The sequence below is a fragment of the Anomaloglossus baeobatrachus genome, chromosome 6 (genome assembly GCF_048569485.1).
Source record: "Anomaloglossus baeobatrachus isolate aAnoBae1 chromosome 6, aAnoBae1.hap1, whole genome shotgun sequence".
NCBI classification, from domain to species: Eukaryota; Metazoa; Chordata; class Amphibia; order Anura; family Aromobatidae; genus Anomaloglossus; species Anomaloglossus baeobatrachus.
In genome coordinates, this window is record NC_134358.1 from 578,826,687 (window position 1) to 578,844,546 (window position 17,860).

The 17,860-nt window shown below is 49.5% G+C and overlaps 1 protein-coding gene across 1 annotated transcript in view; it reads left to right on the plus strand.

Moving 5' to 3' along the window:
• The window catches only part of LOC142243992 (SCO-spondin-like), a 476,497-nt gene that overhangs the window by 111,057 nt on the left and 347,580 nt on the right, over window positions 1-17,860 (plus strand). Inside the window, 2 exon segments of the mRNA XM_075316177.1 lie at window positions 1,425-1,605; window positions 1,824-1,918. Of these exon segments, the coding sequence (XP_075172292.1) occupies window positions 1,425-1,605; window positions 1,824-1,918 (276 nt within the window).

Here is a 17,860-nt window from a genome sequence, read left to right on the forward strand (position 1 = left end):
TTCCAGTCTTCTCCTCTATCATCTCATGATTTCCAGTCTTCTCCTCTATCATCTCATGATATCCAGTCTTCTCCTCTATCATCTCATGATATCCAGTCTTCTCCTCTATCATCTCATGCTTTCCAGTCTTCTCCTCTATCATCTCATGATTTCCAGTCTTCTCCTCTATCATCTCATGATTTCCAGTCTTCTCCTCTATCATCTCATGATATCCAGTCTTCTCCTCTATCATCTCATGATTTCCAGTCTTCTCCTCTATCATCTCATGATTTCCAGTCTTCTCCTCTATCATCTCATGATATCCAGTCTTCTCCTCTATCATCTCATGATTTCCAGTCTTCTCCCCATCTTGGCTCCACCCTGGTATACATGTCCCCATAATGGCCCCATGCTTGTATACATGTCCCCATAATGGCCCCATCCTTGTATACATGTCCCCATAATGGCCCCAGCCTGGCATACAGGTCCCCATAATGGCCCCATCCTGGTATACATGTCCCCATAATGGCCCCATCCTTGTATACATGTCCCCATAATGGCCCCAGCCTGGCATACAGGTCCCCATAATGGCCCCATCCTGGTATACATGTCCCCATAATGGCCCCATCCTTGTATACATGTCCCCATAATGGCCCCATGCTTGTATACATGTCCCCATAATGGCCCCATCCTTGTATACATGTCCCCATAATGGCCCCATCCTTGTATACATGTCCCCATATTGGCCTCAGCTGGTTTTATGTCTCCATCCTGGAACACATTACACCCCCAGGTGCTGTTCACAGTAATCAAAATATTCGATTTTACTCACCTTCTCTCAGTGTCCTCCTCCGATGATGGCATACTGCAACGTCATTGTCAAGCATGGTGTGCCCGCTTACAGCACAGTCAGCTGCCGGGTGCCCGCATATCCTCTGCTCCCCATGCCCTGCATTATGGGAGTGGGGAGCAGTGAATATGCACAGCCTTCATCGGCAGCTGGCACATCGCAGTGCAGGGACCTGACGAGTCTTTGTGTTGCAGTGTATTTCACCTGGATGGGCACCCTTGGAAGTAAATCCAGCTGAAACAGACGCTGGGGCCTCTGCTTCTGTCACCTCCTGGCTTTTGACCTTCTCCCATTTTCTCATGATTTCTGGGCTTCTCTTGGTTATGGTTTCAGGTCTCCTTGGTTCCAATTTTTGAACTTCTCCTTGGTTTCTTATGATTCCAGTCTGCCCAGTACTCACAGATAAGATATTCAGTCTTCTCTTCTGTCATCTCATGCTTTCTGGTCTGCAGGCTTCTCTTAGATATCATTTCTGGCCTTCTCCTCAGTCTCATGACGTCCTCTCTATGGTCCTTTCCTTGGTTATAGTTTCTCGATGGTTAGAGTTGCATTGCTTCTGTGATTTCAATGGTTTTTCTTCCTTTTCTTTTTTCAGTGCCTGTGTGACTGGTTTGTGGAACTGTACAGAGAACAGATGCCCAGAGGTGGCTTTTTGCCCCGGTGACTTGGTCTATAAATTTGGGGCTTGTCTGCTCACCTGCGAGAACCTGGAAGTAAACAAGAGCTGCTCGGACAGTGGGGATGGCTGTGTGTGCCCGGACGGATCGGTCTTCCTGGTATGTACCACCTCACCACCATCTCCCAGTTACCTGGACATTTATCACCCAACTTCATGATGGGGTAAATCATTGTCTTTATAATTCTCTACGTAAAGTTGCAGTCGATTATTGCCGGTCTGTACTGGTCAGTGGTGTTGTAGAACTATACACATACGAGGGACAGAACCATCACCTACTGCATCCATCTAATTAAAGGCAATGCATTGTTGTCACAGATGGACAGATGTCTTCCTCCCGAGGAGTGTCCGTGTCACCACCATGGGAAGCTCTACCATGCAAATGAGACCATCACCAAAGATTGTAACACCTGGTGAGAAAGCTAGGGTTCATACCAGCAACTTATCGAGTAGTACTGGACGGCAGGGAATTATATAGTGGAGGATCGACCAGCGGACCTCTGCGGTGCTCCGTAATGGTGGATGTGTAAGATGGGGGAGATGATCCCTGTAGTGATGGATGATGGAGGAGATGATCCCTGTAGTGATGGATGATGGAGGAGATGATCCCGGTAGTGATGGATGATGGAGGAGATGATCCCGGTAGTGATGGATGATGGAGTAGATGATCCCGGTAGTGATGGATGATGGATGATATGATCCCGGTAATGATGGATGATGGAGGAGATGATCCCGGTAGTGATGGATGATGGAGGAGATGATCCCTGTAGTGATGGATGATGGAGGAGATGATCCCTGTAGTGATGGATGATGGAGGAGATGATCCCGGTAGTGATGGATGATGGAGGAGATGATCCCTGTAGTGATGGATGATGGAGGAGATGATCCCTGTAGTGATGGATGATGGAGGAGATGATCCCGGTAGTGATGGATGATGGAGTAGATGATCCCGGTAGTGATGGATGATGGAGGAGATGATCCCGGTAGTGATGGATGATGGAGGAGATGATCCCGGTAGTGATGGATGATGGAGTAGATGATCCCGGTAGTGATGGATGATGGATGATATGATCCCGGTAATGATGGATGATGGAGGAGATGATCCTGGTAGTGATGGATGATGGGGGACATGATCCCGGTAGTGATGGATGATGGAGTAGATGATCCCGGTAGTGATGGATGATGGAGTAGATGATCCTGGTAGTGATGGATGATGGAGTAGATGATCCCGGTAGTGATGGATGATGGAGGAGATAATCCCGGTAGTGATGGATGATGGAGGAGATGATCCTGGTAGTGATGGATGATGGAGGAGATAATCCCGGTAGTGATGGATGATGGAGGAGATGATCCCGGTAGTGATGGATGATGGAGGAGATGATCCCGGTAGTGATGGATGATGGAGGAGATGATCCCGGTAGTGATGGATGATGGAGGAGATGATCCCGGTAGTGATGGATGATGGAGGAGATGATCCCGGTAGTGATGGATGATGGAGGAGATGATTTCGGTAGTGATGGATGATGGCGGAGATGATCCCGGTAGTGATGGATGATGGAGGAGATGATCCCGGTAGTGATGGATGATGGCGGAGATGATCCCGGTAGTGATGGATGATGGAGGAGATGATCCCTGTAATGATGGATGATGGAGGAGATGATCCCGGTAGTGATGGATAATGGAGGAGATGATCCCGGTAGTGATGGATGATGGCGGAGATGATCCCGGTAGTGATGGATGATGGAGGAGATGATCCCGGTAGTGATGGATGATGGAGGAGATGATCCCGGTAGTGATGGATGATGAGGGAGATGATCCCGATAGTGATGGATGATGGAGGAGATGATCCCGGTAGTGATGGATGATGGGGAGATGATCCCGGTAGTGATGGATGATGGGGGAGATGATCCTGGTAGTGATGGATGATGGGGAGATGATCCCGGTAGTGATGGATGATGGAGGAGATAATCCCGGTAGTGATGGATGATGGAGGAGATGATCCTGGTAGTGATGGATGATGGAGGAGATGATCCCGCTAGTGATGGATGATGGAGGAAATGATCCCGGTAGTGATGGATGATGGAGGAGATGATCCCGGTAGTGATGGATGATGGAGGAGATGATCCCGGTAGTGATGGATGATGGAGGATATGATCCCGGTAGTGATGGATGATGGAGTAGATGATCCCGGTAATGATGGATGATGGAGGAGATGATCCCTGTAGTGATGGATGATGGAGGAGATGATCCCGGTAGTGATGGATGATGGAGGAGATGATCCCGGTAGTGATGGATGATGGAGGAGATGATCCCGCTAGTGATGAATGATGGAGGAGATGATCCCGGTAGTGATGGATGATGGCGGAGATGATCCCGGTAGTGATGGATGATGGAGGAGATGATCCCGGTAGTGATGGATGATGGAGGAGATGATCCCGGTAGTGATGGATGATGGCGGAGATGATCCCGCTAGTGATGGATGATGGAGGAGATGATCCCGGTAGTGATGGATGATGGCGGAGATGATCCCGGTAGTGATGGATGATGGAGGAGATGATCCCGGTAGTGATGGATGATGGAGGAGATGATCCCGCTAGTGATGGATGATGGAGGAGATGATCCCGGTAGTGATGGATGACGGAGGAGATGATCCCGGTAGTGATGAATGATGGAGGAGATGATCCCGGTAGTGATGGATGATGGCGGAGATGATCCCGGTAGTGATGGATGATGGAGGAGATGATCCCGGTAGTGATGGATGATGGCGGAGATGATCCCGGTAGTGATGGATGATGGAGGAGATGATCCCGGTAGTGATGGATGATGGAGGAGATGATCCCGCTAGTGATGGATGATGGAGGAGATGATCCCGGTAGTGATGGATGATGGCGGAGATGATCCCGGTAGTGATGGATGATGGAGGAGATGATCCCGGTAGTGATGGATGATGGCGGAGATGATCCCGGTAGTGATGGATGATGGAGGAGATGATCCCGGTAGTGATGGATGATGGAGGAGATGATCCCGGTAGTGTTGGATGATGGAGGAGATGATCCCGGTAGTGTTGGATGATGGAGGAGATGATCCCGGTAGTGATGGATGATGGAGGAGATGATCCCGGTAGTGTTGGATGATGGAGGAGATGATCCCGGTAGTGATGGATGATGGAGGAGATGATCCCGGTAGTGATGGATGATGGAGGAGATGATCCCGGTAGTGTTGGATGATGGAGGAGATGATCCCGGTAGTGATGGATGATGGGGGAGGTGATCCCGGTAGTGATGGATGATGGAGGAGATGATCACTGTAGTGATGGATGATGGAGGAGATGATCACTGTAGTGATGGATGATGGAGGAGATGATCCCTGTAGTGATGGATGATGGAGGAGATGATCACTGTAGTGATGGATGATGGAGGAGATGATCACTGTAGTGATGGATGATGGAGGAGATGATCCCTGTAGTGATGGATGATGGAGGAGATGATCCCTGTAGTGATGGATGATGGAGGAGATGATCACTGTAGTGATGGATGATGGAGGAGATGATCACTGTAGTGATGGATGATGGAGGAGATGATCCCTGTAGTGATGGATGATGGAGGAGATGATCACTGTAGTGATGGATGATGGAGGAGATGATCCCGGTAGTGATGGATGATGGAGGAGATGATCCTGGTAGTGATGGATGATGGAGGAGATGATCACTGTAGTGATGGATGATGGAGGAGATGATCCCGGTAGTGATGGATGATGGAGGAGATGATCCCGGTAGTGATGGATGATGGAGGAGATGATCCTAGTAGTGATGGATGATGGAGGAGATGATCCTGGTAGTGATGGATGATGGAGGAGATGATCCCAGTAGTGATGGATGATGGAGGAGATGATCCCGGTAGTGATGGATGATGGAGGAGATGATCCTGGTAGTGATGGATGATGGAGGAGTTGATCCCAGTAGTGATGGATGATGGAGGAGATGATCCCGGTAGTGATAGATGATGGAGGAGATGATCCCGGTAGTGATGGATGATGGAGGAGATGATCGCTGTAGTGATGGATGATGGAGGAGATGATCACTGTAGTGATGGATGATGGAGGATATGATCACTGTAGTGATGGATGATGGAGGAGATGATCCCGGTAGTGATGGGTGATGGAGGAGATAATCCTGGTAGTGATGGATGATGGGAGAGATGATCACTGTAGTGATGGATGATGGAGGAGATGATCCCGGTAGTGATGGATGATGGAGGAGATGATCCCAGTAGTGATGGATGATGGAGGAGATGATCCTAGTAGTGATGGATGATGGAGGAGATGATCCTGGTAGTGATGGATGATGGAGGAGATGATCCCAGTAGTGATGGATGATGGAGGAGATGATCCCGGTAGTGATGGATGATGGAGGAGATGATCCCGGTAGTGATGGATGATGGAGGAGATGATCCTGGTAGTGATGGATGATGGAGGAGATGATCCCAGTAGTGATGGATGATGGAGGAGATGATCCCGGTAGTGATGGATGATGGAGGAGATGATCACTGTAGTGATGGATGATGGAGGAGATGATCACTGTAGTGATGGATGATGGAGGAGATGATCACTGTAGTGATGGATGATGGAGGAGATGATCCCGGTAGTGATGGATGATGGAGGAGATGATCCTGGTAGTGATGGATGATGGAGGAGATGATCACTGTAGTGATGGATGATGGAGGAGATGATCCCAGTAGTGATGGATGATGGAGGAGATGATCCCGGTAGTGATGGATGATGGAGGAGATGATCCTAGTAGTGATGGATGATGGAGGAGATGATCCTGGTAGTGATGGATGATGGAGGAGATGATCCCGGTAGTGATGGATGATGGAGGAGATGATCCTGGTAGTGATGGATGATGGAGGAGATGATCCCAGTAGTGATGGATGATGGAGGAGATGATCCCGGTAGTGATGGATGATGGAGGAGATGATCACTGTAGTGATGGATGATGGAGGAGATGATCACTGTAGTGATGGATGATGGAGGAGATGATCCCGGTAGTGATGGATGATGGAGGAGATGATCCTGGTAGTGATGGATGATGGAGGAGATGATCCCGGTAGTGATGGATGATGGAGGAGATGATCCCAGTAGTGATGGATGATGGAGGAGATGATGATCCCGGTAGTGATGGATGATGGAGGAGATGATCCCAGTAGTGATGGATGATGGAGGAGATGATCCCGGTAGTGATGGATGATGGAGGAGATGATCCTAGTAGTGATGGATGATGGAGGAGATGATCCCAGTAGTGATGGATGATGGAGGAGATGATCCCGGTAGTGATGGATGATGGAGGAGATGATCCCGGTAGTGATGGATGATGGAGGAGATCATCCCGGTAATGATGGATGATGGAGGAGATGATCCCTGTAGTGATGGATGATGGAGGAGATGATCCCGGTAGTGATGGATGATGGAGGAGATGATCCCGGTAGTGATGGATGATGGAGGAGATGATCCCGCTAGTGATGAATGATGGAGGAGATGATCCTGGTAGTGATGGATGATGGAGGAGATGATCCCAGTAGTGATGGATGATGGAGGAGATGATCCCGGTAATGATGGATGATGGAGGAGATGATCCCTGTAGTGATGGATGATGGAGGAGATGATCCCGGTAGTGATGGATGATGGAGGAGATGATCCCGGTAGTGATGGATGATGGAGGAGATGATCCCGGTAGTGATGGATGATGGAGGAGATGATCCCGGTAGTGATGGATGATGGAGGAGATGATCCTGGTAGTGATGGATGATGGAGGAGATGATCCCAGTAGTGATGGATGATGGAGGAGATGATCCCAGTAGTGATGGATGATGGAGAAGATGATCCCGGTAGTGATGGATGATGGAGGAGATGATCACTGTAGTGATGGATGATGGAGGAGATGATCACTGTAGTGATGGATGATGGAGGAGATGATCCCGGTAGTGATGGATGATGGAGGAGATGATCCCGATAGTGATGGATGATGGAGGAGATGATCACTGTAGTGATGAATGATGGAGGAGATGATCCCGGTAGTGATGGATGATGGAGGAGATGATCCTGGTAGTGATGGATGATGGAGGAGATGATCACTGTAGTGATGGATGATGGAGGAGATGATCCCGGTAGTGATGGATGATGGAGGAGATGATCCCGGTAGTGATGGATGATGGAGGAGATGATCCCGGTAGTGATGAATGATGGAGGAGATGATCCTGGTTGTGATGGATGATGGAGGAGATGATCCTGGTAGTGATGGATGATGGAGGAGATGATCACTGTAGTGATGGATGATGGAGGAGATGATCCCGGTAGTGATGGATGATGGAGGAGATGATCCCGGTAGTGATGGATGATGGAGGAGATGATCCTGGTAGTGATGGATGATGGAGGAGATGATCCCAGTAGTGATGGATGATGGAGGAGATGATCCCGGTAGTGATGGATGATGGAGGAGATGATCACTGTAGTGATGGATGATGGAGGAGATGATCCCGGTAGTGATGGATGATGGAGGAGATGATCCCGGTAGTGATGGATGATGGAGGAGATGATCCCAGTAGTGATGGATGATGGAGGAGATGATCCCGGTAGTGATGGATGATGGAGGAGATGATCCCAGTAGTGATGGATGATGGAGGAGATGATCCCGGTAGTGATGGATGATGGAGGAGATGATCCCGGTAGTGATGGATGATGGAGGAGATGATCCCGGTAGTGATGGATGATGGAGGAGATGATCCTGGTAGTGATGGATGATGGAGGAGATGATCCCAGTAGTGATGGATGATGGAGAAGATGATCCCGGTAGTGATGGATGATGGAGGAGATGATCACTGTAGTGATGGATGATGGAGGAGATGATCACTGTAGTGATGGATGATGGAGGAGATGATCCCGGTAGTGATGGATGATGGAGGAGATGATCCCGATAGTGATGGATGATGGAGGAGATGATCACTGTAGTGATGGATGATGGAGAAGATGATCACTGTAGTGATGGATGATGGAGGAGATGATCCCGGTAGTGATGGATGATGGAGGAGATGATCCCGATAGTGATGGATGATGGAGGAGATGATCACTGTAGTGATGAATGATGGAGGAGATGATCCCGGTAGTGATGGATGATGGAGGAGATGATCCTGGTAGTGATGGATGATGGAGGAGATGATCACTGTAGTGATGGATGATGGAGGAGATGATCCCGGTAGTGATGGATGATGGAGGAGATGATCCCGGTAGTGATGGATGATGGAGGAGATGATCCCGGTAGTAATGGATGATGGAGGAGATGATCCCGGTAGTGATGAATGATGGAGGAGATGATCCCGGTAGTGATGGATGATGGAGGAGATGATCCTGGTAGTGATGGATGATGGAGGAGATGATCACTGTAGTGATGGATGATGGAGGAGATGATCCCGGTAGTGATGGATGATGGAGGAGATGATCCCGGTAGTGATGGATGATGGAGGAGATGATCCTGGTAGTGATGGATGATGGAGGAGATGATCCCAGTAGTGATGGATGATGGAGGAGATGATCCCGGTAGTGATGGATGATGGAGGAGATGATCACTGTAGTGATGGATGATGGAGGAGATGATCACTGTAGTGATGGATGATGGAGGAGATGATCCCGGTAGTGATGGATGATGGAGGAGATGATCCTGGTAGTGATGGATGATGGAGGAGATGATCACTGTAGTGATGGATGATGGAGGAGATGATCCCGGTAGTGATGGATGATGGAGGAGATGATCACTGTAGTGATGGATGATGGAGGAGATGATCACTGTAGTGATGGATGATGGAGGAGATGATCCCGGTAGTGATGGATGATGGAGGAGATGATCCTAGTAGTGATGGATGATGGAGGAGATGATCCTGGTAGTGATGGATGATGGAGGAGATGATCCCGGTAGTGATGGATGATGGAGGAGATGATCCTGGTAGTGATGGATGATGGAGGAGATGATCCCGGTAGTGATGGATGATGGAGGAGATGATCCCGGTAGTGATGGATGATGGAGGAGATGATCCCGGTAGTGATGGATGATGGAGGAGATGATCCTGGTAGTGATGGATGATTGAGGAGATGATCCTGGTAGTGATGGATGATGGAGGAGATGATCCCAGTAGTGATGGATGATGGAGGAGATGATCCTGGTAGTGATGGATGATGGAGGAGATGATCCCGGTAGTGATGGATGATGGAGGAGATGATCCCGGTAGTGATGGATGATGGAGGAGATGATCCTGGTAGTGATGGATGATGGAGGAGATGATCCCTGTAGTGATGGATGATGGAGGAGATGATCCTGGTAGTGATGGAGGAGATGATCCCAGTAGTGATGGATGATGGAGGAGATGATCCCAGTAGTGATGGATGATGGAGGAGATGATCCCGGTAGTGATGGATGATGGCGGAGATGATCCCGGTAGTGATGGATGATGGCGGAGATGATCCCGGTAGTGATGGATGATGGCGGAGATGATCCCGGTAGTGATGGATGATGGGGGAGATGATCCCGCTAGTGATGGATGATGGAGTAGATGATCCCGGTAGTGATGGATGATGGAGGAGATGATCCTGGTAGTGATGGATGATGGAGGAGATGATCCCGGTAGTGATGGATGATGGAGGAGATGATCCCGGTAGTGATGCATGATGGAGGAGATGATCCCGGTAGTGATGGATGATGGAGGAGATGATCCCGGTAGTGATGGATGATGGGGGAGATGATCCCGCTAGTGATGGATGATGGAGTAGATGATCCCGGTAGTGATGGATGATGGAGGAGATGATCCCGGTAGTGATGGATGATGGAGGAGATGATCCCGGTAGTGATGGATGATGGAGGAGATGATCCCGGTAGTGATGGATGATGGAGGAGATGATACCTGTAGTGATGGATGATGGAGTAGATGATCCGGTAATGTTGGATGATGGAGGAGATGATCCCTGTAGTGATGCATGATGGAGGAGATGATCCCGCTAGTGATGGATGATGGAGGAGATGATCCCGGTAGTGATGGATGATGGAGGAGATGATCCCAGTAGTGATGGATGATGGAGAGATGATCCCGGTAGTGATGATGAGGGAGGAGATGATCCCGGTAGTGATGGATGATGGGGAGATGATCCCGCTAGTGATGGATGATGGATGATATGATCCCGGTAGTGATGGATGATGGAGGAGATGATCCCGGTAGTGATGGATGATGGAGGAGATGATCCCGGTAGTGATGGATGATGGAGGAGATGATCCCGGTAGTGATGGATGATGGAGGAGATGGTCCCGGTAGTGATTGATGATGGGGGAGATGATCCCGGTAAGTGATGGATGATGGAGGAGATGATCCCGGTAGTGATGGATGATGGAGTAGATGATCCCGGTAGTGAGGGATGATGGAGGAGATGATCCCGGTAGTGATGGATGATGGAGGAGATGATCCCAGTAGTGATGGATGATGGAGGAGATGATCCCGGTAGTGATGGATGATGGGGGAGATGATCCCGGTAGTGATGGATGATGGAGGAGATGATCACTGTAGTGATGGATGATGGAGGAGATGATCCCGGTAGTGATGGATGATGGAGGAGATGATCCCTGGTAGTGATGGATGATGGAGGAGATGATCCCGGTAGTGATGGATGATGGGGAGAGATGATCCCGGTAGTGATGGATGATGGAGGAGATGATCACTGTAGTGATGGATGATGGAGGAGATGATCCCGGTAGTGATGGATGATGGAGGAGATGATCCCGGTAGTGATGGATGATGGAGGAGATGATCCTGGTAGTGATGGATGATGGGAGGAGATGATCCCAGTAGTGATGGATGATGGAGGAGATGATCCCGGTAGTGACGGATGATGGAGGAGATGATCCCGAGTAGTGATGGATGATGGAGGAGATGATCCCGGTAGGTGATGGATGATGGGGGAGATGATCCCGGTAGTGATGGATGATGGGGGAGATGATCCCCCTAGTGATGGATGATGGAGTAGATGATCCCGGTAGTGATGGATGATGGAGGAGATGATCCGGTAGTGATGGATGATGGAGGAGATGATCCCGGTAGTGATGGATGATGGAGGAGATGATCCCGGTAGTGATGGATGATGGAGGAGATGATCCCTGTAGTGATGGATGATGGAGTAGATGATCCCGGTAATGTTGGATGATGGAGGAGATGATCCCTGTAAGTGATGCAATGATGGAGGAGATGATCCCGGTAGTGATGGATGATGGAGGAGATGATCCGGTAGTGATGGATGATGAGGAGATGATCCCGGTAGTGATGGATGATGGAGGAGATGATCCCAGTAGTGATGGATGATGGAGGAGATGATTCCGGTAGTGATGGATGATGGAGGAGATGATCACTGTAGTGATGGATGATGGAGGAGATGATCACTGTAGTGATGGATGATGGAGGAGATGATCACTGTAGTGATGGATAATGGAGGAGATGATCCCGGTAGTGATGGATGATGGAGGAGATGATCCCGGTAGTAATGGATGATGGAGGAGATGATCCTGGTAGTGATGGATGATGGAGGAGATGATCACTGTAGTGATGGATGATGGAGGAGATGATCCCGGTAGTGATGGATGATGGAGGAGATGATCCCGGTAGTGATGGATGATGGAGGAGATGATCCTAGTAGTGATGGATGATGGAGGAGATGATCCTGGTAGTGGTGGATGATGGAGGAGATGATCCCAGTAGTGATGGATGATGGAGGAGATGATCCCGGTAGTGATGGATGATGGAGGAGATGATCCTGGTAGTGATGGATGATGGAGGAGATGATCCCAGTAGTGATGGATGATGGAGTAGATGATCCCGGTAGTGATGGATGATGGAGGAGATGATCACTGTAGTAATGGATGATGGAGGAGATGATCCTGGTAGTGATGGATGATGGAGGAGATGATCACTGTAGTGATGGATGATGGAGGAGATGATCCCGGTAGTGATGGATGATGGAGGAGATGATCCCGGTAGTGATGGATGATGGAGGAGATGATCCTAGTAGTGATGGATGATGGAGGAGATTGATCCTGGTAGTGGTGGATGATGGAGGAGATGATCCCAGTAGTGATGGATGATGGAGGAGATGATCCCGGTAGTGATGGATGATGGAGGAGATGATCCTGGTAGTGATGGATGATGGAGGAGATGATCCCAGTAGTGATGGATGATGGAGTAGATGATCCCGGTAGTGATGGATGATGGAGGAGATGATCCCGGTAGTGATGGATGATGGAGGAGATGATCCCGGTAGTGATGGATGATGGAGGAGATGATCCCGGTAGTGATGGATGATGGAGGAGATGATCCTGGTAGTGATGGATGATGGAGGAGATGATCCTGGTAGTGATGGATGATGGAGGAGATGATCCCAGTAGTGATGGATGATGGAGGAGATGATCCCGGTAGTGATGGATGATGGAGGAGATGATCCCGGTAGTGATGGATGATGGAGGAGATGATCCCGGTAGTGATGGATGATGGAGGAGATGATCCCGGTAGTGATGAATGATGGAGGAGATGATCACTGTAGTGATGAATGATGGAGGAGATGATCACTGTAGTGATGGATGATGGAGGAGATGATCACTGTAGTGATGGATGATGGAGGAGATGATCCCGGTAGTGATGGATGATGGAGGAGATGATCCCGGTAGTGATGGATGATGGCGGAGATGATCCCAGTAGTGATGGATGATGGGGGAGATGATCCCGCTAGTGATGGATGATGGAGGAGATGATCCCGGTAGTGATGGATGATGGCGGAGATGATCCTGGTAGTGATGGATGATGGAGGAGATGATCCCGGTAGTGATGGATGATGGAGGAGATGATCCCAGTAGTGATGGATGATGGAGGAGATGATCCCAGTAGTGATGGATGATGGCGGAGATGATCCCGGTAGTGATGGATGATGGAGGAGATGATCCCGGTAGTGATGGATGATGGCGGAGATGATCCCGGTAGTGATGGATGATGGCGGAGATGATCCCGATAGTGATGGATGATGGCGGAGATGATCCCGGTAGTGATGGATGATGGCGGAGATGATCCCGGTAGTGATGGATGATGGAGGAGATGATCCCAGTAGTGATGGATGATGGAGGAGATGATCCCGGTAGTGATGGATGATGGGGGAGATGATCCCGGTAGTGATGGATGATGGGGGAGATGATCCCGCTAGTGATGGATGATGGAGTAGATGATCCCGGTAGTGATGGATGATGGAGGAGATGATCCCAGTAGGGATGGATGATGGAGGAGATGATCCCGGTAGTGATGGATGATGGAGGAGATGATCCTGGTAGTGATGGATGATGGAGGAGATGATCCCAGTAGTGATGGATGATGGAGGAGATGATCCTGGTAGTGGTGGATGATGGAGGAGATGATCCCAGTAGTGATGGATGATGGAGGAGATGATCCCGGTAGTGATGGATGATGGAGGAGATGATCCTGGTAGTGATGGATGATGGAGGAGATGATCCCAGTAGTGATGGATGATGGAGTAGATGATCCCGGTAGTGATGGATGATGGAGGAGATGATCCCGGTAGTGATGGATGATGGAGGAGATGATCCCGGTAGTGATGGATGATGGAGGAGATGATCCCGGTAGTGATGGATGATGGAGGAGATGATCCTGGTAGTGATGGATGATGGAGGAGATGATCCTGGTAGTGATGGATGATGGAGGAGATGATCCCAGTAGTGATGGATGATGGAGGAGATGATCCCGGTAGTGATGGATGATGGAGGAGATGATCCCGGTAGTGATGGATGATGGAGGAGATGATCCCGGTAGTGATGGATGATGGAGGAGATGATCCCGGTAGTGATGAATGATGGAGGAGATGATCACTGTAGTGATGAATGATGGAGGAGATGATCACTGTAGTGATGGATGATGGAGGAGATGATCACTGTAGTGATGGATGATGGAGGAGATGATCCCGGTAGTGATGGATGATGGAGGAGATGATCCCGGTAGTGATGGATGATGGCGGAGATGATCCCAGTAGTGATGGATGATGGGGGAGATGATCCCGCTAGTGATGGATGATGGAGGAGATGATCCCGGTAGTGATGGATGATGGCGGAGATGATCCTGGTAGTGATGGATGATGGAGGAGATGATCCCGGTAGTGATGGATGATGGAGGAGATGATCCCAGTAGTGATGGATGATGGAGGAGATGATCCCAGTAGTGATGGATGATGGCGGAGATGATCCCGGTAGTGATGGATGATGGAGGAGATGATCCCGGTAGTGATGGATGATGGCGGAGATGATCCCGGTAGTGATGGATGATGGCGGAGATGATCCCGATAGTGATGGATGATGGCGGAGATGATCCCGGTAGTGATGGATGATGGCGGAGATGATCCCGGTAGTGATGGATGATGGAGGAGATGATCCCAGTAGTGATGGATGATGGAGGAGATGATCCCGGTAGTGATGGATGATGGGGGAGATGATCCCGGTAGTGATGGATGATGGGGGAGATGATCCCGCTAGTGATGGATGATGGAGTAGATGATCCCGGTAGTGATGGATGATGGAGGAGATGATCCCAGTAGGGATGGATGATGGAGGAGATGATCCCGGTAGTGATGGATGATGGAGGAGATGATCCCGGTAGTGATGGATGATGGAGGAGATGATCCCTGTAGTGATGGATGATGGAGGAGATGATCCCGGTAGTGATGGATGATGGAGGAGATGATCCTGGTAGTGATGGATAATGGAGGAGATGATCCCGGTAGTGATGGATAATGGAGGAGATGATCCCGGTAGTGATGGATGATGGAGGAGATGATCCCAGTAGTGATGGATGATGGAGGAGATGATCCCGGTAGTTATGGATGATGGAGGAGATGATCCCTGTAGTGATGCATGATGGAGGAGATGATCCCGCTAGTGATGGATAATGGAGGAGATGATCCCGGTAGTGATGGATGATGGAGGAGATGATCCCAGTAGTGATGGATGATGGAGGAGATGATCCCGGTAGTGATGGATGATGGCGGAGATGATCCCGGTAGTGATGGATGATGGGGGAGATGATCCCGCTAGTGATGGATGATGGAGTAGATGATCCCGGTAGTGATGGATGATGAAGGAGATGATCACTGTAGTGATGGATGATGGAGGAGATGATCCCGGTACTGATGGATGATGGAGGAGATGATCCCGGTAGTGATGGATGATGGAGGAGATGATCCTGGTAGTGATGGATGATGGAGGAGATGATCCCGCTAGTGATGGATGATGGAGGAGATGATCCCGGTAGTGATGGATGATGGAGGAGATGATCCCAGTAGTGATGGATGATGGAGGAGGTGATCCCGGTAGTGATGGATGATGGCGGAGATGATCCCGGTAGTGATGGATGATGGGGGAGATGATCCCGCTAGTGATGGATGATGGAGTAGATGATCCCGGTAGTGATGGATGATGGAGGAGATGATCACTGTAGTGATGGATGATGGAGGAGATGATCCCGGTACTGATGGATGATGGAGGAGATGATCCCGGTAGTGATGGATGATGGAGGAGATGATCCTGGTAGTGATGGATGATGGAGGAGATGATCCTGGTAGTGATGGATGATGGAGGAGATGATCCCGGTAGTGATGGATGATGGAGGAGATGATCCCGGTAGTGATGGATGATGGGGGAGATGATCCCGGTAGTGATGGATGATGGGGGAGATGATCCCGCTAGTGATGGATGATGGAGTAGATGATCCCGGTAGTGATGGATGATGGAGGAGATGATCCCGGTAGTGATGGATGATGGAGGAGATGATCCCGGTAGTGATGGATGATGGAGGAGATGATCCCGGTAGTGATGGATGATGGAGGAGATGATCCCTGTAGTGATGGATGATGGAGTAGATGATCCCGGTAATGTTGGATGATGGAGGAGATGATCCTGGTAGTGATGGATGATGGAGTAGATGATCCCTGTAGTGATGCATGATGGAGGAGATGATCCCGGTAATGTTGGATGATGGAGGAGATGATCCTGGTAGTGATGGATGATGGAGGAGATGATCCCTGTAGTGATGCATGATGGAGGAGATGATCCCGCTAGTGATGGATGATGGAGGAGATGATCCCGCTAGTGATGGATGATGGAGGAGATTATCCCAGTAGTGATGGATGATGGCGGAAATGATCCTGGTAGTGATGGATGATGGAGGAGATGATCCCGGTAGTGATGGATGATGGGGGAGATGATCCCGGTAGTGATGGATGATGGAGGAGATGATCCTGGTAGTGATGGATGATGGAGTATATGATCCTGGTAGTGATGGATGATGGAGGAGATGATCCCGGTAGTGATGGATGATGGGGGAGATGATCCTGGTAGTGATGGATGATGGAGGAGATGATCCCGGTAGTGATGGATGATGGAGGAGATGATCCCGGTAGTGATGGATGATGGAGGAGATGATCCCGGTAGTGATGGATGATGGAGTAGATGATCCCGCTAGTGATGGATGATGGAGGAGATGATCCCGGTAGTGATGGATGATGGAGGAGATGATTCTGGTAGTGATGGATGATGGAGGAGATGATCCCGGTAGTGATGGATGATGGAGGAAATGATCCTGGTAGTGATGGATGATGGAGGAGATGATCCCGGTAGTGATGGATGATGGAGTAGATGATTCTGGTAGTGATGGATGATGGAGGAGATGATCCTGGTAGTGATGGATGATGGGGGAGATGATCCCGCTAGTGATGGATGATGGAGGAGATGATCCCGGTAGTGATGGATGATGGAGTAGATGATTCTGGTAGTGATGGATGATGGAGGAGATGATCCCGGTAGTGATGGATGATGGAGGAGATGATCCCGCTAGTGATGGATGATGGAGTAGATAATCCTGGTAGTGATGGATGATGGCGGAGATGATCCTGGTAGTGATGGATGATGGAGGAGATGATCCCGGTAGTGATGGATGATGGAGTAGATGATTCTGGTAGTGATGGATGATGGAGGAGATGATCCTGGTAGTGATGGATGATGGGGGAGATGATCCCGCTAGTGATGGATGATGGAGGAGATGATCCTGGTAGTGATGGATGATGGAGTAGATGATTCTGGTAGTGATGGATGATGGAGGAGATGATCCCGGTAGTGATGGATGATGGAGGAGATGATCCCGCTAGTGATGGATGATGGAGTAGATAATCCTGGTAGTGATGGATGATGGCGGAGATGATCCTGGTAGTGATGGAGGAGATGATCCTGGTAGTGA